This window comes from Camelina sativa, chromosome 3 (genome assembly GCF_030686135.1).
Source record: "Camelina sativa cultivar CO46 ecotype springtype chromosome 3, ASM3068613v1".
Classification (NCBI taxonomy): Eukaryota; Viridiplantae; Streptophyta; class Magnoliopsida; order Brassicales; family Brassicaceae; genus Camelina; species Camelina sativa.
This window is the reverse complement of record NC_141882.1, coordinates 10,232,257-10,256,993: the sequence shown is the minus strand read 5'-3', so window position 1 is coordinate 10,256,993 and position 24,737 is coordinate 10,232,257. Positions and strand designations below refer to the sequence as shown.

At 38.1% G+C, this 24,737-nt stretch overlaps 6 protein-coding genes and 2 pseudogenes across 13 annotated transcripts; 7 read left to right on the top strand and 1 right to left on the bottom strand.

The window, feature by feature from the left end:
• The first annotated feature begins 2 nt into the window (after window positions 1-2).
• Window positions 3-1,223, top strand: LOC104778858 (glutathione S-transferase U13 pseudogene; annotated as a pseudogene). The gene is made up of 3 exons (XR_015594659.1): window positions 3-34; window positions 440-684; window positions 915-1,223. The product of XR_015594659.1 is annotated as a glutathione S-transferase U13 pseudogene (transcript).
• A 3,410-nt stretch (window positions 1,224-4,633) lies between these two features.
• Window positions 4,634-5,143, top strand: LOC104778857 (uncharacterized; annotated as a pseudogene).
• LOC104776564 (glutathione S-transferase U13) lies at window positions 5,144-6,426 on the top strand. The gene is made up of 2 exons (XM_010500661.3): window positions 5,144-5,655; window positions 5,894-6,426. The coding sequence occupies exons 1-2, from the start codon at window positions 5,329-5,331 to the stop codon at window positions 6,248-6,250; spliced, it is 684 nt and encodes a 227-aa protein (XP_010498963.1). The 5' UTR covers window positions 5,144-5,328; the 3' UTR covers window positions 6,251-6,426.
• Window positions 6,427-6,536: 110 nt separating this feature from the next.
• LOC104776563 (uncharacterized) lies at window positions 6,537-9,855 on the top strand. 7 transcript variants are annotated; one of them, XR_015595450.1, is made up of 14 exons: window positions 6,537-6,911; window positions 7,251-7,403; window positions 7,496-7,594; window positions 7,753-7,854; window positions 7,994-8,137; window positions 8,250-8,344; window positions 8,451-8,580; window positions 8,656-8,760; window positions 8,857-8,963; window positions 9,039-9,090; window positions 9,144-9,249; window positions 9,343-9,427; window positions 9,520-9,584; window positions 9,681-9,855. XR_015595450.1 is itself a non-coding variant. In XM_010500659.3 (14 exons), exons 1-14 carry the CDS (start codon window positions 6,816-6,818, stop codon window positions 9,762-9,764), a joined length of 1,407 nt encoding a protein of 468 aa, XP_010498961.2. In that variant the 5' UTR covers window positions 6,537-6,815; the 3' UTR covers window positions 9,765-9,855. The 7 variants fall into 7 exon arrangements, 4 of the variants coding, with proteins under 4 accessions (XP_010498961.2, XP_087364938.1, XP_087364939.1 ...); XM_010500659.3 differs by having other exon boundaries at window positions 9,160-9,249; XR_015595452.1 differs by having other exon boundaries at window positions 6,619-6,911; window positions 7,251-7,407.
• A 725-nt stretch (window positions 9,856-10,580) lies between these two features.
• Window positions 10,581-12,509, top strand: LOC104776562 (valine--tRNA ligase, mitochondrial 1). Its single transcript, XM_019243646.2, has one exon. It carries the CDS (start codon window positions 10,581-10,583, stop codon window positions 11,880-11,882), a length of 1,302 nt encoding a protein of 433 aa, XP_019099191.1. The 3' UTR covers window positions 11,883-12,509.
• On the bottom strand, window positions 11,767-14,077 carry LOC104776561 (uncharacterized). The gene is made up of 3 exons (XM_010500658.3): window positions 13,950-14,077; window positions 13,566-13,853; window positions 11,767-13,477 (listed from the first exon to the last, which is right to left on the bottom strand). Exons 2-3 carry the CDS (start codon window positions 13,770-13,772, stop codon window positions 13,208-13,210), a joined length of 477 nt encoding a protein of 158 aa, XP_010498960.3. The 5' UTR covers window positions 13,773-13,853; window positions 13,950-14,077; the 3' UTR covers window positions 11,767-13,207.
• A 2,021-nt stretch (window positions 14,078-16,098) lies between these two features.
• On the top strand, window positions 16,099-17,686 carry LOC104776559 (valyl-tRNA synthetase / valine-tRNA ligase-like protein). Its single transcript, XM_087507233.1, has 3 exons — window positions 16,099-16,173; window positions 16,305-17,488; window positions 17,588-17,686. Exons 1-2 carry the CDS (start codon window positions 16,099-16,101, stop codon window positions 17,439-17,441), a joined length of 1,212 nt encoding a protein of 403 aa, XP_087363359.1. The 3' UTR covers window positions 17,442-17,488; window positions 17,588-17,686.
• Window positions 17,687-23,950: 6,264 nt separating this feature from the next.
• Window positions 23,951-24,640, top strand: LOC147946739 (toll/interleukin-1 receptor-like protein). The gene has a single exon (XM_087508810.1). The coding sequence runs from the start codon at window positions 24,023-24,025 to the stop codon at window positions 24,500-24,502; it is 480 nt and encodes a 159-aa protein (XP_087364936.1). The 5' UTR covers window positions 23,951-24,022; the 3' UTR covers window positions 24,503-24,640.
• Window positions 24,641-24,737: the final 97 nt, after the last annotated feature.

Below are 24,737 nucleotides of genomic sequence, written 5' to 3'. Positions count from 1 at the left end.
CAATGGCGGAGAACTCACACAAAGTTGAGGAGCGGTGGGCCGAGACCGATACGCTCGTCTTTTCCGCATATATCCTTCATCTTCTAATTTATAAATCTAGTTAAAACTATAAAGTAGCATAACCCGCAAAATAATCTCCTATGGTGAAAATAAAGTTGAGCTTTCCTTAGTAAAGAAACAAGTAAATTAGCAATGTGACAAAGCTGATTCGGGCTGAGCCACTGAGGCAGAGTTTGAAGCCTTATGAACAAGTTCAGGCCTATTTGATCAAGGTTTTGAATTTTTAAGAATAGTAAGACTTAAGAGCGACTAAAGGTTGGCTCTAGATTTCTTTGACTGTGTGGCCGGCTGTGTTAACCTTTGGTCCCTCAAAGCGGCAGTTTAGAGAGACCAAAAAGTAAAGCATAAACGGCTATGTTTTGGCTTATGCAACCTGAAGGCGACAAAGCAATTTTGGATTCACTGATCAGTTCTTGCTTAGCACCCCCAATAAGACCCTAACCCAACAGTCTAACCCCATCCACAAGAAAGTCTTTTCTCATCCATGGTGACGTCTCTATCTGTGAATCCCTTAACATCGTTCAGTGCGTCGATGAAGCTTGGTCCTCTGATCCTTCCATCCTTTCGTCTCAACCTTACGATCGCGCATCTGCTCGGTTCTGGGCTCAGTACGTTGACGACAAGGTAAACGAGTTTACACTCACTTCCATGGATACACATGCTCTGTTCTGCTAGTTAAAGTTTTTAAAATGCTCTGTTTTGCTAGTTAAAGTTTGAAACTTTGGTTCGTGAAGTCAAACTAAAAGCTTAGATCTTGATATTCGAATATAGATCTGACTGGAGATTAGAAACAGAGAAGAAATCAGATATTAAGTCAACTCAAGGCTTTTCTGTTTATGTGTTGTATGAAACAGTGTTTCGAGTCGTTAGATGCGGTGGCCGGGGCAAAAGACGACGAAGGGAGAAAGGCAGCGGCGGGAAAGCTGATAGAGTGTTTGGGGATACTAGAAGAGACGTTTCAGAAGAGCAGCAAAGGGTTAGGGTTGTTCGGAGGAGAAAACATAGGTTACATCGACATTGCGTGTGGGACACTTTTAGGTCCGATCTCCGTGATCGAGGCGTTTTCTGGCGTCAAGTTTCTCTAAGAAGAGACGACACCAGAGTTGATGAAATGGGCAGAGAGGTTCAGGACCCATGAAGCCTCAATTTTTGAGGTTTTTTAACAATCCAACAAGTTTTCAAATCTTCAAACTTTGAGGTTTTGAGAACCTCAAAACTACTTTTTTTTTTTTTTTTTCAATTTAGTCCCTATAGTTATGTCTTTCATAAATAATTGTAGAAAATTTAATTAAGTAAATTTAAGCACACTAGCTAAAACAATTTTAATAAACAAAATAAAGAATAAAGAGGCTCATTTATCACTTCTGAATGCTTTGATTGATCACATATGGGAGCATTATGGAAATAATGCTTGATTAATTATCTATTTTATATGTAACTTTGTAAAACTTGTGTTTATGTGTGTTTTATTATTATACTAGGTACGGACTTGCACGTACGTGCGTGATTGATTTCAAAAACTATGTTTACTATAAGGTTTTTAATATATTATGTGCACATACAGTTATATCTATAGATATAATTATTTGTTAAATCATTTACAGTTCAAACTTATATTAGTTTGGTTTCATTCAGTTTGTGATTTTTGAAATAATAAAAGTTTCAGCATAAAATTAGGATTCACAAAACAATATATCCGAATCTAACGTTTACCGAATTAGTGATGAATCAGAATTGTATAAAACTTGTAAATTATGAAATGGATAAAAACCATCAAAAATATTAAAACTTCTCAAAACGAATGACCTAAATTCTTAAGCGGGTCAAACCCGTCCCGATAGCCATACTCCATAAGGGGTATAATATTTTTTTTATCTATATAAACTCATTCCTCGAAATCTTTAAGAAATAATATCAAAATATATATAAGATTTTCTATTTTTAATATGTTAATTTTGAAATTAAGGAATCTGTAATATATGTTAGTCTTATGTATCATAAATTTTCTATATGGAAAACTGCAAATTAGGATTTACATAAGTTTAAATATTTTATACTTTAAAATATATTTAAGATGCCGTCAAATTGTTTTTTAAAGATTTTCCAATATATGTTATTCAAAATTAATTTCAATTTTTTTTGGTCAAAAATTTCAAACAATAAGAAATAATATTATTTATATTTTTGAAAATATGATTTAAATATGTATTTTTTACATCTCATGTTATAATTTTTATTATATTATAATACATAGGTTTTGAAATAATTTCGAAAACATGTAGGAGATAGTATTTATTAATATTTGAATAATATTTACTTAGAATTTATAGGAACATAATATTGTGTATATAAATAAATTGAATAGTCACCATTTTTGTGTAAAAATAAAAAAATAAAGAATTTGAACAGGAATGGCAGTTTTGTGTAATATTATAGAATATTAAGGGCAAATAATAAATTAGGCACAAAGCTCTCTGACGACAGACACGTCAACTTTTTTTTCAAGAATGCTTCTCTTTTAATATATAGGTGATATGTAATTTATATTATCATGTAACCTTTATTATGTAATACTGTGTGTTGTATAATAAATTAAATAATATTTTGGGTTGTATAGTAAATAAAACGTATGTTATAGATTTATTTATTAGTTTTTATAATTATTAGTGAATTTTGTAAATATTAAGGACTATATTGCAAATTAATTAGTATTTAAGGATTTTTTTGAAGATTCATTGTTGGAGCAAACCACCATCAAATCTTTATTTTGAAGATTTGTTCCCTTCGAAATGAGAGACTTATTGGAGATGCCATTAGTGAGTCACTAATGAGTCTATGATAATATCAAGGGAATTTGGCTAAGAATGCCATTTTTCTACAAAAACTTATCAAAAATGCCACTTTTTATTTCCTTTCTCTAAAATGCCATTTTTTTAATTGAGAGAAAGTGTGAGAAGACCAAATTACACCTGTCCTAAAAACTGAGAAAAATGCAAACATGAGAATTCAAAGCGCATGCGGGAGAATGATGTTGTTCATCATTCTGCAAGAGTGTGATCCGACAAAAACTTTGATCATTGTATCTGGTCCACTGGAAAATCAGATATTTAGTGTGTACATTATTTTCTGTTAGTGGACACAAATCGTCATACTAAACCTTGATATGGTCCACTTTAGAGACGAAAAACATAATAGTGATAGACAAAAAATCTTGGCTGCTAGATGTGGTTTACCAGATCTGCAAACCTGCAGTTTCGACAAGTTTTTTGTTAGCAATGGAAACAAAATGCATGGCCAAACATATATGGTCCACTAAAGAGATAGAAGGACATGATAGTGGTAGAGTTTTATTGTTAGCAATGGACACAAAACATATTACCAAACATATATAGTCCACTAAAAAGAACGAAGGACATAATAGGGATGGACCAAAACCTGATCGGTTAGATCTGGTCCACCGGATCTGCAGACCTGCAGTGTAGACAAGTTTGATAGTGGTTGACAAAAACTTGGTCGACTGGATCTTGTCCACCGAACACCAGATTTGCAGACCTCCAGTGTGGACAAGTTTTATTGTTATTAATGGACACAAAACACATTACCAAATGTATATAGTCCACTAAAGAGAATGAAAGATATAATAGAGATGGACAAAAATCTGGCCGGCTGGATCTGGTCCATCAGATTTACAGACCTGCGGTTTTGCCTGTCTGTAGTTGGATATAAGAACTCTGAAACTAGACCTAGCGGTTTCACCTGTCATGGCGGAGGCAAACGGATCAGACGGAGGTCTTGGGCAAATAATTATGTTTGAATCTCTTTCTGGAAGATGGATAAACGGAAAAGTGGAGAGTTAGAATGAGGAGATAGAGATTTCTGTTGTGGGAAAAATTGATGAGCGAAATTTTATTTGCGTTTTTGTGTTAAAAAAAAGGGTATAATAATCTTTTAATTAGAAGGTTATGGCAGGCGGGAAAAAGAAATGAGGAAAGTGGCATTAACCAAAATGTTTGGTACTATGGGAGTTTTGATAAAATTCTCTAATATCAATTTTAAGCATGTTTTTGTTTGTTATATTAGATAGACTATGAAAACAAAATTGTATAATGTATTAACAAGCTTTAGGCTTTAATTGTTTATTTTACTAAAAAAAACAAGATTGTGTACATTATCCAAAAGGAGAGAAAAACCAAAGTGAGACGTCACTAACAAGTAACAACAAAAGAGACGAACTCGTGTAAACTTAAAATGATTAATGACAACGACAAGAAAACTGTCAAAAAAAAAAAATCGCTGTCTATTAGCTGAAATCATCCTAATCCACAACAGATACGGAAGTGCGATTTTTGAGGTAGAAGACGAAGCTCTGTGACTTTCGAAATGGAGAAGAAAACACTTTACTCTTATTACGATGTTAATTTTGTAACAGATATGAAAATAAAAAATAATTCATATAATCTTTATTTCCAAATTCTTAAATATTTATACTCTTATTATAAAGAGATGTTATGATAAATTTTGGTTAAGTGATTCTCTAAAAAGCAAACAAACTAATAACATCATCAATATTTCTTGTGTGTAGATAGAGAAACCCAAAAAAATGGACTTATTTGTAATGGTATTAGGAGCATCAGAAATTGGATAAAAGGTGAGAGCTTGGACAAACGAAGATGATCCACGCCAAACAAAGACTGTGACAAACAACCAAAGCAGATCCTGAGTTCCGTGAGGTTCTGCATCTTCTTCAACACAAGGCTGCATCGTTTCTCAATTTGGAGTTGTTCAGTGTAAATTCAACTGACACAAACCGGTTTTTTCTTGGAAGAGCGAATACAGCATTGTCCATAAAAACAAATGCTTGAAGTGTATTTTGATATGTCTACCGTAAGATCAAACGTGAGAATTTGGACACTAGTAGAAATATCGTTACTGTTGGTTATCTTGAAGTGTATCTTGGCTTCGAGATTGGTTAAGCACCTTAAGGCAATTCGATGGCCAATCAAATAATAATATTTCTAACCTTATGTCCGCATAAATAAATATAATGGTATACAAATATATGAGTTACATAGGAAGTGCTTTTGTGATTCTTTTGGTGTTCATAGTTTATAACTTAGTGTTCTAGAAGACACTGCGTCACCGGCTTTGACTCTCACATGCCACTAGCTGACGAGAATTACGACCCTTAATTCCACTTTTCTCCCTAACTCAACTCTCTATATAAACACACACTCACCTGAATAAGTTCAATAAAACCTAGGAGAAAACATGGCACAGAACGATACAGTGAAGCTGATAGGTTACTGGTCAAGCCCTTTTGCCCTTAGGGCACGAGTGGCTTTACACTTGAAATCTGTCAAGTACGAGTACTTGGACGAACCTGATGTTATTAAGTCAAAGAGTGAACTCCTTATCAAGTCTAACCCCATCCACAAGAAAATCCCTGTCCTCATCCATGGTGACGTCTCCATCTGTGAATCCCTTAACATCGTTCAGTACGTCGATGAAGCTTGGTCCTCTGATCCTTCCATCCTTCCTTCTCAACCTTACGATCGTGCATATGCTCGGTTCTGGGCTCAGTACGTCGACGACAAGGTAAACGAGTTTACACTCACTTCCAAGTCTTCCATGGTCATGGATCTCTGTTACACATGCTCTGTTTTGCTAGTTAATGTTTTAAAAATGCTCTGTTGTGCTTGTTAAAGATTGAAACTTTGGTTCGTAAAAGTCAAACTAAATGTTTAGATCTTGATATTCGAATATAGATCTGAGTGGAGATTAGAAACAGAGAAGACATCAGATGTTTTATGTTTTATGTGTTGTATGAAAACAGTGTTTCGAGTCGCTAAATGCGGCGGTGGGAGCAAAAGACGAGGAAGGGAGAATGGTGGCGGCGGGAAAGCTGATGGTGTGTTTGGGGATACTAGAAGAGACGTTTCAGAAGAGCAGCAAAGGGTTAGTGTTCTTCGGAGGAGAAAACATAGGCTACCTCGACATTGCATGTGGGACACTTTTAGGTCCAATCTCCGTGATCGAGGTGTTTTCCGGCGTCAAGTTTCTCCAAGAAGAGACAACACCAGGGTTGATCAAATGGGCAGAGAGGTTCAAGACCCATGAAGCTGTTAAGCCGTACATGGCAAGTGTCGATGAGTACGTCGCGTTCGCAAAGCAGAAGTTCAGCATTCAATGATGTGTGTAATGCTTCCAAAGTAATGTGTTTGTGTGTGTGGGGGGGGGGGGGGGGGGGGGTGGTGGGAATAAAATAAATGAACGAATGAATAAGATTTGTCTTCTTTGAGAGTTTCGTTTGAAGTTCTCTATGTATTTGCCTAATCATATATGCCACTTGGATTTTTCTTTCTTCTATTCTATCTCTCATGTGATTTTAGTTGGCTTTTTTTTGGCTTAGTGCGTCACTAATATGAGTCTATGATAATTATCTATTTAAGCATGTTTTTGTTTGGTCTTAGCTATGTATAAAAAACTTTGGCGTTAATTGTTTATTTTACTAAAATAACGAAATTGTACATTATCCAAAAGGAGAGAAAAAACCAAAGTGAGACGTCACTCGTATAACAAAAGACACCAACTCGTGTTAACTTAAAATGATTAATGACAACGACAAGGAAGCTGCTGAAAAAGAAATCGCTGTCTATATTATCTGAAAATCATCCTAATCAAGAACAGAGACGGAAGTGTTCGTATATAGAAAAGCTGCGATTTTTGAAGACGAAGAAAGCTCTGTGACTCTTGAAATGGAGAAGAAAACACTTAGATGTGTTCGGTGGGGTTACGGTGTTAATACCTATTCTGATGATTGCATCCACGCAATTAACTCCTATTTTCAACAGGTTAAAATCTTTTATAATCACCATCTTTTAGTTACAGAGACATGCATCATGAAATCGATTTTAAACATATTTGATGATCGATTGGTTTACAGGGCTTAAGATGCGAATTGAGATTTTTTGTTTTCTTTGGTATCTAGGAAAAAGTATCAATTTTGATTCTTTTATCGGATTTATGGATAGGGTTTGATCATTTTATGAGTCTTGACCCATTATGTAGCTCAATTTTGGGGGTTTCTAATTACTATCTTGTGGGTAGCTTCTGCTGTCTCTTAAAGTTTCCATCTTTGTAGTTTATCTCATTTCATTCTTGTTGTTGATCATGTTCTGTTGTTTATGAAGGTTCTTAGCTATGGGAGGAATAGGAAAGTGATTCTAGAAGCACCAATCTACGATAAAGATTGTGTTTTGGGCAATATTTTAGCTGCTCATTACCTTTCCTCATCTGATCATTCCAGAGCTAATTCATTCGTTGATGCTGCCACATCCAATCTTGCGAGTCTTATTATTTTCCACTGCCTTGTAGTTCATATTCTACTTTGGTCTTTGGGGTAATATCTTGAAGTTTTAATTCCTTTTGTTTTCAGGAACAATCTACACCTTATGAGAAAGCGGTTTTCGAGGCTGTTACTTACCTGATCTCTGCGGACAGGGATGATGACTTGGCTTTTGAAATGCACACCGAGGTTGGTTCTCAGATGTTATTCTAGAGTCTAGTGTTATCTTTTTGAATCTGACACCAATACAACGATTCTGGTTTGGGATTCCCATGAAACTTGTTCTAGTTCGATTGCTATGTCATTTTTGAGTTACTTTTTTTACAATCCAAATTGTTGGTTTGCAGCTACTTAAAAGATTTCCAAAGGATTTGGCCTCTCTGAAGAGAGCACAGCTTTTATGTTTCTACATGGGTCAACCTGAACCCTTTTTGGGTCTTGTTCAGCAGGTAATCTAGTTCTAATTGATTGTACTGATATTAATTCAATTAGAACAAAACTAATATCAGTTCTGAACCCTTTATGAAAACAAAACTGATTTCACCATCTAAGGCTATTAGTGTTGATTGTATCTGCCTGATATGGTAGGTTCTACCTGCGAATCACGAAGAAAGTTACATACACGGTATGCTTGCGTTCCCATTGTTAGAACTTGGTCGAATGGAAGAAGCTGCTGCAGCTTCCAGAAAAGGCTATGAGATAAACAAAGAAGACGCCTGGGCACATCACTGTGTGAGTTTCTCTAACAGTTTTACATGACATTGAACACTTGCATCCTTTATTCTCAGTTTCCATTGAAAACTTATCAGCCAGTAGTTCTATACTGATAATTTGTTTGTTACAGTTATGTCATGTTCTTCAACATGAATGTCGTTTTAAAGAAGCTGTGGAGTTCATGGAAGAACGTTCAGAGTCTTGGCCTCCTTGCTCATCTTTCATGTAAAGCATTTCTCACTTACTTGAAGACTCTCACATATTATCAAGCTCTTCTCTTATCATTTAGAATCCCTTATAAATTTTATTCAAACATGGATCAAATTGTTAGGTATACACACAATTGGTGGCATGTTGCTCTTTGTTACTTGGAAGGAGGGGCACCATTGAGTAAAGTAGAGGAGATTTATGATGATCACATCTGGAAAGAACTGGAGAAAGACGATGCCGTTCCCCCTGAAGTAATTATCTATTCGATTCAGAAATTTATGCTTTTGCTTCCTCTATCCGATATTCAACTGTCTGCAACTCCTTAGGTTTATCTCAATGCATTGGGCTTGTTGCTGCGTTTAGATGTAAGAGATGCTCTTGATGGTTTTGAAGACCGTCTCAAAGTTGTTGCAGTTCGTTTAACTGATCAGGTAAGCCATGCACTAGTGATATATTATCCCATGTCGTTTGCAGTTTCAAGTTAGCCTGTTCAATAGGTTTTTATTCCTCTGCCACTTGCTTGTCAGGCAAACTGGTATTTGGAGTGGCACCTCGATATATTGATTGTTTGGGCATTAGCAAAGGTTGGAGAGACTTCAAGAGCTCAAGAGTTACTTGAGGGCCTGAAGTTCCGGTTAGTATGAATTTATTTTCTTCTACTGTTTCGAACTGATACCGGATTTGTCGTCAACCTGTGTCCTTCTTGCAGATTATCAAAGATGAATACAAAGAAACAACAAGTGATGCAGAAAGGGATTCAGGTTTGTTTATTCCTCACTCATCTTTTTCACTATAACTACTAACTCAATATTAGCTTGTTTTCATATCAGCTCGGGGAAGCTGTGTATGAGTTCGCGACGGGTAACTACAAAGAGGCTTTAGAACTACTCGGGTCAGAGTTTAACGTCATTGGTTACAAGGTAAAACTAAACCTCTAACATCTAACTCACGAAATTTCTTGATCAAACACCTTTTTGATGGTTCTTTTAAAACTGTTTGATGATTAATAATAGATCGTCGGGGCATCAGATGAACAGATAGATGTTTTCAACGAAATGTGGTGCCAGCTGCTGCTAAAGACAGGCCAATCCTCGACTGGTATGGCTTGTTTGTAGACTCAGTATAGTTGGATGTTCATCTTGTTTAGTATATATAACAGCAATAAAATCTATTGGCTCTGATGTATGCAGCGGAAGAAGTGATCAGAAAGAAGATAAAGGTCAGAGATGGTGTTCCCTTCATCTGGCGTTTGCTGGTATGATAATATATGCATTCAATTTTTTATTTTATCATATGTCAACAATGGGTTTTGGGTTTTGCAATGAAAAAGTAATGTCGTTTGTGGTGGCAGGAGAAGAGTTACACCATGGAAGGCAATGCAGAGGCTAGTAGTGCAGGAGACAGAGCTAAGAAACTGGAATTCTCTTACTTCTAAACTTTTCTTTAAAAACCAAAATAATGACTTAATACAATATTGTACATGTTTTTTAATAAATACAAAAATAGTAAAATCCTTTTTTTTTTAACTCGTGTATATCTTTTTATATATTTTCTAAATTCCCATAACTGTCAAATTTTCCATATTTCTCTTTTACATTTAGTAACGCCTCTTCTCTAACCTAGATTTTGCGTTTGTAGTACTCTATAACATTCGTGTCTGCTTCACCAATCACAGAAGCTACTTTGATAAAAAAATCTTGATGTCCGAAGAAGCGGAGAAGAAGAGGAAGATGGATATGGAGATGGAACGGAAATTGAGGAACCAGGAGAAGGCTAAAGAAAAAGAGATGAAAAAGCAGAAAGCTTTGGAGAAAGCAAAACTCAGAGAAGTTGTCAAGTCAGCAAAACCTAAAACAAAAATTGCAGAGAAGAAGATTGGCAAAGAAGATGAAGAAGAAGAGTTCTTAGATCCGGAAACTCCTATTGGCGAGAAGAAGAGGTTATCTTCACAGATGCCCAAAGAATACAATCCTTGTGCAGTTGAGAAATCGTAAGTCCTCTCTATAACCCTAATTATTCTCTGGTTTTATTTGATTCACCAATTGTTAAGTCTGTTGTGGTTTTTGTGTGTTCAGATGGTATGAATGGTGGGAGAAATCTGAGTTTTTCAAAGCTGATGCTGCAAGTTCCAAACCACCGTTTGTGATTGTTCTTCCTCCTCCTAATGTTACTGGAGCATTGCATATTGGTCACGCACTAACATGTGCAGTCGAGGACACACTGATTCGTTGGAAGAGGATGTCTGGATTTAATGCTTTGTGGGTTCCCGGATTTGACCATGCTGGTATTGCTACAGCTTGTGGTGGAGAAACATCTCACATGTGAAACAGGAATGACCAGGCATGACTTTGGCCGAGAGGAATTCAGGAACCATGTCTTGCAGTGGGCAGACAAGTACAGTGGTACAATAAAATCCCAGTTACGTCGTATGGGATCATCTCTTGATTGGTCCCGTGAGTGTTTTACGATGGACGAGCAAAGATCCAAGGCTGTCACTGAAGCCTTTGTAAGGTTACACAAGGAAGGGCTTATCTATAGGGATCTCCGGGTTGTTCCGTGGGACTGTTTCCTTAAAACCGCCCTATCTGGTGGTGAGGTTGAGCATATTGTCATCAAAGAAAGAACACCAATGAAAGTCCATGGGTACGAGAAACCAGTAGAGTTTGGTCTTATTACTTCCTTTGCTTACCCTCTCGAGAGAGGAGGCGGTGAGGTTGTTGTTGATACTACTAGGATCGAAACAATGCTCGGCGACACCGCCATCGCTGTTCATCCTGATGATGCAAGATACAAGCATCTTCACGGAGAGTTTGCTGTGCATCCCTTCAATGGGCGGAAGCTACCAATAATTTGCGATGAGATACTTGTTGATCCAAATTTTGGTACTGGTTGTGTTAAGATCACTCCAGCACATGAAACCAAGGATTTCGATGTAGGAAGGCGCCACAATCTGAAGGTTATCAACATTTTCACCGATGATGGAAGGATCAACTCAAATGGTGGGCCTGAATTCACAGGGATGCCACGCTTTGCCGCTCGTGAAGCTCTTGTTGAAGCTCTGCGTAATAAGGGGCTGTACAGAGGTGAGAAAAACAACGAGATGAAAATTGGAGTTTGCTCAAGGAGTGGTGATGTTGCTGAGCCTATGATAAAGCCTCAGTGGTACGTGAGTTGCAGTACGATGGCAAAGGAGGCTCTTGATGTTGCTGCCAACGGGAAGATCGAGTTTATTCCCAAGCAGTACTCTGCAGAATGGAGAAGGTGGCTAGAGAACATTCATGACTGGTGCATCTCGAGACTGCTTTGGTGGGGCCATAGAATACCGGCATGGTACGCCACTTTAGAAGAAGACCAGGTTAAGGAAGCAGGTGCATACAACGACCATTGGGTTGTTGCTAGAACCGAGGAAGAAGCTCGTAAAGAGATTGCACATAAATTTGCTGGGAAGATGTTGTTGGAGCTCTCCCAAGATCCTGATGTGCTTGACACTTGGTTTTCTTCTGGGCTCTTTCCGTTATCTGTTTGGGATGGCCAGATGAAACCGAGGACTTGAAAGCTTTCTATCCAACGTCTGTTCTTGAAACTGGACATGACATTCTGTTTTTCTGGGTTGCTCGTATGGTTATGTTAGGAATGAAAGTGGGTGGTGGGGATGTTCCCTACAGGAAGGTTTTTTTGCATCCCATGATACGTGATGCACATGGCCGCAAGATGTCAAAGTCTCTTGGAAATGGCATTGATCCGCTTGAAGTCATTAACGGTGTCAAGAAAACATGCCGTTAGCGACTACACTATTAGTCGCTTTGTAATCGTAAAAACTGTGTTTACGACCAAATAGCGACTAACTCAAGCAGTCGGAGAGCGAGAGTCGCTAATTAATGTAGTCGTATTTATAGTCGCCTTTTAGCGACTACTGTACGACCAAAAAATGTAGTCGTTATATGGTTATGAAGTAGTCGTCTCGTAGTCGTTAAAATAGTGTCTGTTTTATGACTATAGTGTGATTAATTAGTACTGAGTGTTTATAGTCACTATATAGTCACTTACCATAGTGACTATTTAGAAACTACATTACGACTATTTGGCCACTGATGTTGATTTCAGAAACTGTATGTTACGACTATTTAGCCACTGATGTTGATTTCAGAATTTGAAAGTTTCATATACTAATTTCCCATTATCCTCTTCTTTTCATTCCCATTATCCTCTTCTTTTCATTCTTGTATACCAATTTAAATTGAAAGATTCGAATTTGGAAAGACATAATATCGAAATATTGAAATACACAACATGTTCAAGTTACAAATAAAAAAAGGTCATAAACACAATCTGAAAGTGGCAATGAGTTCATACAAAAGAGCGAGAGATAGAGTTCATCCGAGTAGAGTGAGATAGAGTTTATCCGAAAAGAGTGAGATTGAGTTCATCCAAAAAGAGTTAAGACATAGAAGAAACCTATTAAGCAGCGGTTGATGGAGTTGGAGTTGCATCATCTTGGGGAAGAGGTTCTGTGGTTGTCTGTCTGCTTGCAACGAAATTCTGAAACCGCGGATCACATTCCCTCAGAAACTCCTCGACGATGGAGAAATGGTCAATCTTGTCCTTCTGGGCAGCAATAACCTTGGATTGCTCAGCTTCACGCACAGCTGTTTCTGCATCACGCCTCTGTAGTTGAGCAGCCTGTTCTTCTATCATGCGTTGAGCTTCCTTCAACTGTTCTTGGAGAGCCACAAAGGTAGAAGAGCCACATGCTTGCTTATGCTTTCCATTGACAAGGCAGTCCTTGAGGCTTCCAACTCCATAAGGTGTTCCTCTTGTATCTTTCTCAGTGGACTTGAAAATAAGAGAAAAGTTAAGATTAGAGGATGACAAATTAAACTACAAGACTATAAATGTGTATTGGTTTTTTTTTAAAGTTACCTGAAGGAAAATTTCTGTATATTCTTCTGTTGTGAGGTCCCGTGGCCGTGATTCTCCATCTGACACAGCAAAAGACTTTGCCTCGAGCTGAGACAACCTCTCTTGAACAGTCTTCTCATAAGTTTCTGCAATCTTCTCTGCCTTCCGATCAACATATGTATCATCAGGCTTTGTATGTGCCTTGATAAAAACCTCACCAAGTCGGACTTCTCTTCCCAATTCCTCAACCTGCAATGTTAGCAAAGAAACAGAGATTAACTAAAAAAAATAACAGCTATGTAAGAATTGGAAGTGGCAAAAATAACAGCTACTTAACCATTTCGTCTTGAAGCTGTCGATACGACTTTGGCCCTGAGAGGTGGACGTGAGGACCTAGGCCGTTACGGTCAGACATACGAGCATCAGAGTAGGTTTTACTCCTTTGTTGTGCTTCTTCAGTGTCCCAGTAATCCTCCATCGTAACCCAGAGAGTGTCACCAATCCAGTTTGGTTGAACTCGACTAGTCCTCACAGTGCTAACCATGTCTTTGATCCGCTTTTGACAGATTTCCTCAATGTAAGCTTGAACAGTCCCGGTTATCAAAGGATCCCAGGTGTGGGTTTTCTAGAAAAAAAAGAGCTATTGTGAGTGAAAATAACACATGTAAAGCTATGTATGAAGGCTATGTATGAAAGCTATGTAAAAAGAAGCTATCCTTACCGCGAACTCAAGGAAGTATCTCTCTTGTTTGTCCCGCGGCACACATGTCCAGCTGTAGAAGGGACCTTCGAATTTGTTTTGAAGAATTTTAGTAATCTTCCAAACAAGTTTCGATCCTTTGTCACGAGTAAACCTCCATACACATGAACCAATAAAATAAGTAAGCAGGTTACTTAGAAGCAAATAATAGACAAACCAAAAGAAATGAGATCAATACAAGACAAGACCACAATCATTGCTATTCGCATAAGACAAAAAAACATCATTGCTATTCCTATAAGACAAGACCACAATCATAAAACACCATTGCTATTTGTATAAGCCAACACCACAATCATAAAACACCATTGCTATTCGTATAAGCCAACACCATTGCTATTATTTTAAGCCAACACCACATTAATAAAACACCATTGCTATTCGTATAAGCCAACACCACAATCATTACAATACATTGACTATTCGTATAAAACATGTGAAGAGGAAAATCATACCATTGGGTGTTCGGTACGGGTGTGGGAGAGAGGACGGTGGTGAACTTATCCCTGTCTGGAACCACAAGCAGTGAATTTAGAGCACGCAACACGTCCGCCTGTAGTTTGGGAAACACCGGAGAAGATTCTTCTTCGAAGTTGTTCCCTTGAGACGATGGATGCGATGGATGCTCCTGACTTCTCGCCTGACTTCTCGCCTGAGTTTGAGAGGGTCGAACTGGAGAAGGCGGAGAGACATCCCGACTTCTGGCCTGAGTCCGTGGATTGAAGTGGACTTCTTCTGAAGGAGTCCGGTGTAGCTCGGGTGGAGGTGGATGTGTGAATGAGTTCTGAAAAAGTTGTTGCGGCGGAGGATAGTTCCGGATCTGGGCTGATGACTGTCGTTGCAAACCGCCGAGTTGTTCTTCAGGCGTCTGCAGAGGAGGAGGATCTTGTACCGCCGACGTGAAGTTGTACTGAGTGGGCAGAGTATTAGGCCGTCGATTTGGTGTTGCCCCCATCGCTCTCTGAGTAACGTTAGGAGCAACCTTCCTCTTCTTCCCTCGATTCGGCATTACGGTGGTGATTGAGACTGATAGATTCGAAGAGACAGAGAACGAGAGAGGTAAGGAGATAGGTTTCGAGAGAGTAGGGTTTGAGAGAGAGTTACGAGAAAGGCGATAGAGTTCGAGAGGGTGTGAGACTAGGGTTTTTAGGTTAGTTAGTGGGTTAATGGACTAAGTTTAGGAATTTGTAGGCCTAATTAGTTAATTAGATAGTGGGTTTGGGCCTTAATTAGTCCAATTGTAAACATTTAAATGATTAAGGTAGAAATTATAATAATAAAATTAATTTTTATTTTTCTAAAAATTATAATTACAAATTTAAATTATTTTAGTACTTATTAATCATTAATGAAAATTAATTTAAATTACAGATTATAAATATAATTTATTTGGGTTTAAATATTGAAACAAAAAAAGAAATAAGGAAAAGATTCTATATATAACCTATATAGATGCTATTATGCAAATATTGACACGTTTAGATTATGTAGATAGAACGCTATTATGCAAATATTGTTTGTGAATAAAAGTAAGAAAATGATAGGCTTCTTAAAACATATGTTTGTTTTTCTTCTTCTGCTTTGCCTTCTATTGCCGACAGGTTCTTTCGTATGACAGCTACTTCACGATCGTTTAAATGCATCGAACGGATGCATCATAACTCTTCTACCCGAGAGATATCTATTGTTCTTGCAAACACTACATGGACAGAGAAACTTACCGCCATTATTCTGAACTGTATCTTGGCTACATGCAAACGATAAGAATTGGTCCAACCCTACTTCGAATTCAAATGAAAAATTTCCCGCCATTATATATATATATATTGTATTTTTTTTTAGAACTATATATATATATTTTTTTGGGAGAAAATAAAAGTTTTTATAAAGCCAAATTTTTTCTTTTGATCTAGAATTTTTTTTTTGGGGAAGGAAAGACACTTGTGTTGGAATGAAGAAGACACATGGGTGCAATTTGTTTTTAAAGACTAAACCTATGCCACTAATAGGCGACTACTTAATAACAGTTGGTACACCAACCCCCACATGAAAAAACATGTTCTTTTAACTGTCTTTTATGACTATTTGGCGACTACGGAGTGACTATTTAATGACTCGCCGAATGAGTCGCACAATAGTCGCTAATTTGACGACTATAGTACGACTATCAACTGTGGTCGGTAAGGTAGTGATTCAGTAGCAACTAAATTACTGTAGTCACAACGTAGTCGCAAAGTGGTCACTATTTGGTCGTTATTTTTGGTGACTACAAATGTAGTCGCTACTAATAGTCACTAATCGACTATTTTCTTGTAGTGTGTGACTCTTGCTGATCTACACGCCAGGTTAGAAAAAAGTAACGTGGATCCGAAGGAGCTGGTTGTTGCCAAGGAGGGACAGGTGAAGGATTTTCCAAATGGTATAGAGGAATGTGGAACTGACGCTCTACTATTTGCGCTTGTATCCTACACGTCCCAGTCTGATAAACTCAACATGGATGTCCAACGAGTTGTTGGATACCGCCGGTCGTGTAATAAACTGTGGAACGCCGTCAGATTTGGGATGATGAATCTTAGCAATGTCTATACTCCTCCTGTGCAAACTCTAAACCCTGAAACCATGCCCTTCAGCTGCCAATGGATCCTTTCTGTACTAAATAAGGCAATATTAAAGACAGTGGATTCCTTGAATGCTTTTGAGTTATCGGATGCTGTGGACACAGTGTACGCCTGGTGGCAGAGCCAGTTCTGTGATGTATTTATTGAGGCAATTAAGCCTTATTTTTTTTCTGATAACGCAAGCAGGACTCATGCACGAGATGCTCTATGGGTGTGTCTTGAAACTGGTTTGAGATTGCTGAATCCATTGATGCCTTTTGTTACAGAAGAGTTGTGGCAGCGGTTGCCTTCATCGCAAGACTGTGAACGGAAGGCGTCTATCATGATATGTGACTACCCATCTCCCGTAGCAAAGTGGACAAACGAGAAGGTGGAAACCGAAATGGACATGGTTCTGGCGACTGTGAAAACTCTTAGGGAAATGAGAGCTGAAGAGCCTCTAAAGAGCCAGGGGAATGGAAAATTGCATGCGTTTGCTCTGTGTGGAAATGCATTAACATTGGGGATAGTGAAATCACATGAGCTGGAGATCAGAACTCTTGCAAAGCTCTCATCCTTTGAGGTTATGTTGACTGGAGAAGACAAAGCAGCGCAAGATGGATCAGCTGTTGGAAAGATGGTGAACGAGAACCTCAAGGTGTATCTCAAAGTGGATGGAGAAGCCATTAATGCAGAAGCTGAACGTGAGAAAACCATGAACAAGATAAAAGAAATTGAAAAGCAACAGGAGAAGTTGCAGAAGAGTATGGGGGCGAGTGGGTACGAAGAGAAGGTCCCTGCAAAAATAAAGGAAGACAATTCGAGGAAGCTCGCAAAGCTTATTGAACAACTCTGATTCTTGAAGGGTGATGACGATATTGTTTCAGAGACATCAATTACAAGGTAGAAAACTCTTAATTGACGAGATGGAATTTGCAGATTGGATTAGTAGTACATATGTAGTGTGTTGGGATGATATTAACGTAATTGTTGGTTATGTAGCTAAATGCAGTGTGGACAATTAGAACTCAATAGGTGGAAGAAACTATGGAATGGCAAAAACAGAATGCTCTAAATAACTGTAATCATACTAATTTTACATATTCTATGTAACAGTTTGGTGAACATTGCCAAAGAGAAGAAGGAGCCAATATTCAAATCATGTAGGGGGACCAGAAGGCAACAAGTTGAAAACGTTGGAATTCCATTGTTATTATCAACTCAACATATAGCACCATTCCAAAAATATCTATGTTACACACACCCTCTATAACATAAAAATAAATGAAGATACTGTAGAAGTGTAGATGCATGCATCTGTTCTCCCACATCTCAAATAAAAAAAACTAAAAATATAAGATGGCCACAAGAGTTTTTAATTACGTACAAAAAAGAAGGCGATACCATGACACAGGTAACTATATAATTTGTTGAGCTGAGCTTGGCACCGCAACATACATTTGTGTTCAGTCACTCTTAGCCTAGACTAGAACTAGAAGTTTTTATTTGTGTTGGTATAATGTATGTCATCCCAAAAGTAGAGAGAGCCTTTCTGTAAGAAAATTATAACAGTAATACAAACCTGTTGCCAATTGAAATTTATGAGGATGAAAATCTAGGCTTTGAATCTGCCCTTCATGATCTCTTAAACTCAGTCAACAGTTTCCCAGCTAGTGATTAAGAACTTTAGAACAAAGATCGTAAAAATATAACAGACTCTCTCTTTTATTGCTCTAGAAAACTGACTCAAAACTAAAGCTTACAAAACAATCTCTTTCTCTCAAAATCACACCTTATGCAATAATTCTGCATCTCCTTTTATATGAAAACCTTAGACAATATTTCCTAATCCAAATAGGAAAAACTAACATATCTTAGATATCTCCTAAGATACAAATATGTATATTTAACTTTCTTCTAAATATACTTTTCTTGAGCTCTAAGCTAAATCAAGCTTACTCCAACATGCTCCCTCCTAAGCTTGAAGTCATTCTTCTTCAAGTCTTGAACTCCAATGAAATCTCTCATTTCTTTAAACTTGACTCGATCAAGTGCCTTTGTTAGTATGTCCGCCTTTTGCTCTGTTCCGGGGACATGTACCACTTCAATCTGTTCATTTTCAACACACTCTCTTATAAAATGGTACCTTCTATGTATGTGTTTGCTCCTCCCATGAAATACCGGATTCTTCGTAAGAGCTATTGCAGATTTGTTGTCCATTAGGATCATAACTTTCTCACTAGGAGATCCAGTAACTTCACTGAGCAAGTCGTGAAGCCAAATGGCTTGTTTTGCAGCTTCGGTGGCAGCCATAAACTCCGCCTCACAAGAAGACATTGCAACTGTGTCTTGTTTTTGTGTACACCAAGTAATAGGATTATTACCAAGATAAAACATATGACCATTGTACTTTTTCCACTGTCTTCATCCACATTATGGCTGCTATCGCTATACCCAAGTAAACATGTCTTGCTTTCTCGAGTATAAAACAAACCAAGAGAAGTGGTACCTCGCAAATACCTTAAAACTTGCTTCAAGGCTGCTCCATGAGATTGTTTGGGCTCATGCATGTATCTGCTGAGCATCCCAACACAATAAGAAAGATCTGGTCGTGTGTGAAGCAAGTATCTAAGGCAACCAATGTTCCTTCTAAACTCTTTCTCGTCAATACTTAGCTCCTCTTGTGCTTTCGACAGTTTTAATCCAGAATCCATTGGCATGTGAACAGAATTGCACTCATCCATACCAGCTTCCTTTAAGATCTTTGTTGCATACCTTTCCTGTTTTAGAGCAATCCCATCTTCTTGTTGCTGAACTTCAATGCCAAGGTAATAAGTCAATCTACCAAGATCGCTCATCTCAAATTTTGAGGCCATTCTCCTTTTGAACTCAACAATTATGCTTAGATTCGAACCTGTCACTAGAAGATCATCCACATACACTACTATAACAAGGAGATGTCCCTCTTCTTTTTTTTGGTATATAGAAGGATCTTTCGAGCATTTAACAAAGTTTAGTTCTCTCAAAATCGTGTTTAGCTTGTTTTTCCATGCCCTTGGAGCCTGCTTTAATCCATAAAGTACTTTATTCAGTTTACACACCTTGTGCTCACATCCTTTGACAACATATCCTTCAGGCTGATTAACAAACACTGTCTCCTTTAATTCTCCATGCAGGAATGCAGTTTTCACATCTAAGTGATGTATTTCCCATCCCTTGGAGGCTGCTAGTGCGATGATAAGTCGTACTGTTTCTATGCGTGCTACAGGGGAAAATACCTCATCAAAGTCAATTCCATGTCTCTGCACATAGCCTTTAGCTACGAGTCTTGCCTTGTATTTGTTGATACTTCCGTCGGAGTTACGTTTGAGTTTAAAAACCCATTTTAACCCTATTGGTTTTACTCCAAGTGGAAGATCAACCAAATCCCATGTCTTGTTCTTTGTAATCGACTCAATCTCATCATCACATGCGCTCTTCCAAGCTTCTGACTCTTTTGCCTCATTAAAATCCCATGGTTCTCCGTCTATCACCATTAGGAGACGTTCGCTCTCAACTCCAGCAAGTAAGATATAGTCGTCCAAATACTTCGGTCTCGTCTTTTGTCTCATTGATACTCGTGGTTGTGGCTGGTCTTGTTCTTGAACAACCTCTGTTTCATCGCGCACAAAATCATCAGCAAAATCATCTTCTTCATTGTCTCCTTCGTGAACAACCTCTGTTTCTCCACCAGTTTCTTCTTCGGCTTTGTTTCTTCTCCACTTTCAGGATTTAGAGATCCTTCAATGCTCAACTTAAACGTTCCAACCCCAATACTAGCTTTGTCTTCACGATTATTCCACACCCAGCTTTTGTTTTCATAGAACAGAACATCTCGACTGACCACTATTTTCCGTGACGAGGGATCCAATAACCGATAAGCTTTCGATCCCGGTTCTGTTCCAAGGTGTATCAATACCCGAGATCGATCATCGAGTTTTTTAGGATGTGGTGCTTCAACTTTTGCATAACACACACACCCAAAAACTCGAAGATGATCTACATTTGGTTTCTTTCCATTGAACATCTCATATGGAGTCTGCAGATTTAAAGCTCTCGTTGATACTCGATTAATGATGTAAGTTGCATGTCTCACTGCTTCTCCCCACAGGTAATTCGGTATCTTCATATGATTCATAATGCTCCTCGTCATTTCGAGTAGTGTTCTGTTTCGGCGTTCGACCACTCCGTTTTGCTGAGGGGTGTATGGTGCTGTGAGATGTCGTGTGATACCTGAGTTAGCGCAAAAATCTTGAAACTCTTGAGACATGAACTCTCCTCCTCTATCCGATCGAAACACCTTGATAGTAGTTCCAGTTTCTTGTTCAACCAGCTTCTTAAACCTTTTAAACCTTTCAAGTGCATCACTCTTCTCCTTTAACAGCAGCGACCACATATAGCGTGAATGATCATCTATCAGAACAAAGATGTACCTGTTTCTTGCTGCTGTAGATGGTGTGATGGGTCCACACAGATCTCTGTGTACTAGGTCAAGTACTTTAGATGCATGATACGCTGTAGCTTGTGGAAAGACTTGTCTGGTTTGTTTTCCAAGTAAACATGAAGCACACATTTCCTTTTCGATTGAAACATTTGGTATACCAGCAACAAGTTCTTTCTTGATCATCATTCTCATTGTTTCTAGACCAATATGGCCCAACCGTGCATGCCACCTTGTGGAATCATTTAGCTCCATCACTTGTAAACACCGATTAGTCTCAACAACCTTCATGACCACTTTGTAAAGTCGCTTTCTTGATCTATTAGCTCTTACCAGTAGATTTCCGCTGCGATCATAAAGAGTAAGATAGTTGTCTCTCATCCTAACTTCACATCCCGATTCAGTAGCCTGTCCAAGACTTATGATATTGCTCTTCAGATCGGGTATAAAGTAAACGTCAGCTAGTATCTTCTTGTCACCATTCTTGCTCACAAACAGGATTGAGCCTTTTCCTTTTATATCTATTCGTGAGTCATCTCCAAATCTTACTTTTCCCGTGACCGTCTCGTCAATCTTAGAGAAGTAAGTGCGATTCCCAGACATATGATTGCTTGCTCCGTTGTCTAAATACCAAACATTAGAACCATCTGTTTGTGTTTCGAACATGTGTGGTTGTACCTTTTGTTCGTTAAGAAAGACAACTTCATGCATCATTAACTCGTCAGCCTCTTTAGTATCATCTTTTACCCCCACTTGTGCTTCTTGAAGTTTGAGTAACCTATCGGGACAGTTTGATGCATAGTGTCCTGTTTTATTACAAAGATAACACACCACATTGGACTTGTCTCGGTCTTGTCTATACCCTCCATTCTGCTGATTCCCGAAGAAACCTCGACCCCTACCTCAACCAAAGAATCTTCCGCCTTGACCTCTTCCTCTTCCTGAGACATAGTTCCCTTGGTAAGATTGTGAATCCATATTAGCATAAAGAAGCTTTCCTTGATCATTGGGTTGATCTTCTTCTTCTTCCCGGATTCTTTCTTCATATACTTTTAGCCTACCCACAATGTCTTCAAAGCTTGTGGTGTTTAGATCAAGGACCTGCTCAAGCGCTGCAATGATATGGATATACTTTCTCCGAGGTAAGCTCTTAAGAAATTTCTTCACAAGTTTTGGTGCTTCAATATACTCTCCCAAAACCGCTGATTGTGTGGATAATTCTGAGAGTTTTCCAGCGAATATGTCGATGGTGTCAGAATCTTTCATCTTCATCCTATCGAACTCAGCTAACAGCGTCTGTAGTCTTGCTTCCTTCACACGATCTGCTCCAACATATCTTGCTTTTATCGCGTCCCAAACAGCTTTAGAGGTGTCAAGGTTTCCGACTTGTAAGAGTAAAGTTTCCGGGATAGATTGAAATAAAAGTGCTCTGGCCATGTCTTCCTTTTCTCCATCAGTTGCTCCTGGTTCGATGGCTTCCCACACCTTGTGCACTCTAAGAGCTATCCTCATGCAGACCATACCGTGTAATTGGTGGCGTTGAGCATAAAACATTGTATCGATGAGGAACTCCCTTCCTTAGATAGCACAACTTCTTCTTTAGGTTTTGTGGTAACGATTTCACTCATGATTTTGAATAGACAAAGTTCTTAATTCAATATTGCTCTGATACCAATTATTGAATAAGAACTTTAGAACAAAGATCGTAAAAATATAAAAGACTCTCTCTTTTATTGCTCTAGAAAACTGACTCAAAACTAAAGCTTACAAAACAATCTCTTTCTTACAAAACAATCTCTTTCTCTCAAAATCACACCTTATGCAATAACTCTGCATCTCCTTTTATATGAAAACCTTAGACAATATTTCCTAATCCAAATAGGAAAAACTAACATATCTTAGATATCTCCTAAGACACAAATATGTATATTTAGCTTTCTTCTAAATATACTTTTCTTGAGCTCTAAGCTAAATCAAGCTTACTCCAACACCAACTGTTAAATCCCACACCTGGTAAAGACAAGCTGCATATCAGATCATCCATTAACACATAGTGCATGCTGAGAGAGGAAAAGAAGCAATAACCAAGAGGGATGCATGTTTTTAGCAAAAGAATAGTACGTCCTAAGAAACTTTCCTATAACATATTCAGCTCAAGTGGAGAGAGGTAACACTAAATAGTCTCATGCTTATTCCTTTTAGAAAGAACTACCAAGTACCAACTTTCAGAAGAAGCCAGTTCATAGTCTATTTCCAAAAGTGCAGTTTTGATTGCTCCAAATTCTCGGGAAGGTAAACTGTCTCTCATGTCTAGAAATTTAATACTTTGGTGTGCTGAAAAAGTGAGAATCTAATCTAAATAAAACTTCATAATACATTTTCAATAAATCAATGTTTAATGTTCATTTACCAAGTCCGGCTACTTAAGTACCATGTAAACATATCAGAAATCATTCAACATGTTGATATGAAAGTTAACTTCTATAGTTAGATTATATTTAAAGATAAAATTCGATGGCTAGTAGTAATTAATTAAGAAGATGATTTTTGTGTTAACCATGAAACTCTGTATAAGGTTTCCTGATTGGAGAAGAGCCATCATGTCATGGCCACTGTTTTTATAATATGACGAATTCCATCTTTTAAGAGTCAATGCGTTCGTAAAGTAAAACAAGAACTGTTAAGTGTGTGGTTTAGCACTAATTATAACTATAAGTAGTAACTAAAGCTAATTAAGGCTTTAGCCGACAAAAACAAATGAAGAAGCTTTCTCTTCATTGTCACGACAAGAATATGTCTTTCAAAGTTAATCTAGCACTGTGTGCCGTTTAAAAAATGGGCATGTCCATTGTTTTTTAATAATATAAGAAGCTTTGTCTCCTGCTTCACGTAAAGAATTACTCTGCAACACCTTTCCATCTTTCAGAACTTGATTTCGAAAGAGGAAAGAATCGGAGATGAGGAAGACCGGTGATGTTTCCGATCCACGTTCGAGGCTCAAGTGGGATGTATTCCTCAGTTTCCAAAGAGACACGCGCCACAAATTCACAGAGCGTCTCTATGAAGTGCTCGTCAAGGAACATGTCCGGGTTTGGAACGGTGTTGTGGAACTTGGGAATCATGATGAACTCGGTGAAAGTCGACTGGAGGAGGCTATGGAGGACTCGGTCGCTTCACTAGTCGTCTTATCTCCTAACTATGCTAAATCTCACCGCTGCCTTGAAGAATTAGCCAAGATCTGCGATCTGAAAACGTCGCTTGGTCTGGTGGTGTTACCTATCTTTTACGAGGTTGAACCCTGGATTTTTAGGAAACAGAACGGTCCTTTCGAGATGGATTTTGAAGAGCCCTCGAAAAGATTCAGCGTAGAGAAGATACAGCGATGGAAGAGAGCCATGAATGTAGTCGGAAATATCTCCGGATTTGTTTTCAGGTAACTTCATCTATAATCTCACTCCTCACGCAACCTCTGCATTTATAACATTTTTGAAAACCTTGACAACATTTTATATCATATCATTCATATGTTTGGTATTACATCTATCATCTAAAATTGAATCATTCATGATCATGATCATGCGGGCTATCTTTTCTTTGATTATCTTCCTTAATTAAGACATGGTCTCCAAAACGAAAGATGATACAGAGTTAGTTGACCTAGCTTTGTTCTTA

Excerpts from the sequence above, each read along its gene's own strand:
- LOC104776564 (XM_010500661.3), top strand. The coding sequence starts at position 5,329 with ATGGCACAGAACGATACAGTGAAGCTGATAGGTTACTGGTCAAGCCCT. Across the intron at positions 5,656-5,893 it reads CTCAGTACGTCGACGACAAG|TGTTTCGAGTCGCTAAATGC; the intron begins GTAAACGAGTTT and ends GTATGAAAACAG.
- LOC104776563 (XM_010500659.3), top strand. The coding sequence starts at position 6,816 with ATGGAGAAGAAAACACTTAGATGTGTTCGGTGGGGTTACGGTGTTAAT. Across the intron at positions 9,091-9,159 it reads TGATGCAGAAAGGGATTCAG|CTCGGGGAAGCTGTGTATGA; the intron begins GTTTGTTTATTC and ends TTTTCATATCAG. Across the intron at positions 9,250-9,342 it reads TTAACGTCATTGGTTACAAG|ATCGTCGGGGCATCAGATGA; the intron begins GTAAAACTAAAC and ends GATTAATAATAG.
- LOC104776562 (XM_019243646.2), top strand. The coding sequence starts at position 10,581 with ATGCTTTGTGGGTTCCCGGATTTGACCATGCTGGTATTGCTACAGCTT.
- LOC104776561 (XM_010500658.3), bottom strand. The coding sequence starts at position 13,772 with ATGGTTAGCACTGTGAGGACTAGTCGAGTTCAACCAAACTGGATTGGT. Across the intron at positions 13,478-13,565 it reads GACAGCTTCAAGACGAAATG|GTTGAGGAATTGGGAAGAGA; the intron begins GTTAAGTAGCTG and ends CTAACATTGCAG.
- LOC104776559 (XM_087507233.1), top strand. The coding sequence starts at position 16,099 with ATGACTCGCCGAATGAGTCGCACAATAGTCGCTAATTTGACGACTATA. Across the intron at positions 16,174-16,304 it reads TATCAACTGTGGTCGGTAAG|TGTGTGACTCTTGCTGATCT; the intron begins GTAGTGATTCAG and ends ATTTTCTTGTAG.
- LOC147946739 (XM_087508810.1), top strand. The coding sequence starts at position 24,023 with ATGAGGAAGACCGGTGATGTTTCCGATCCACGTTCGAGGCTCAAGTGG.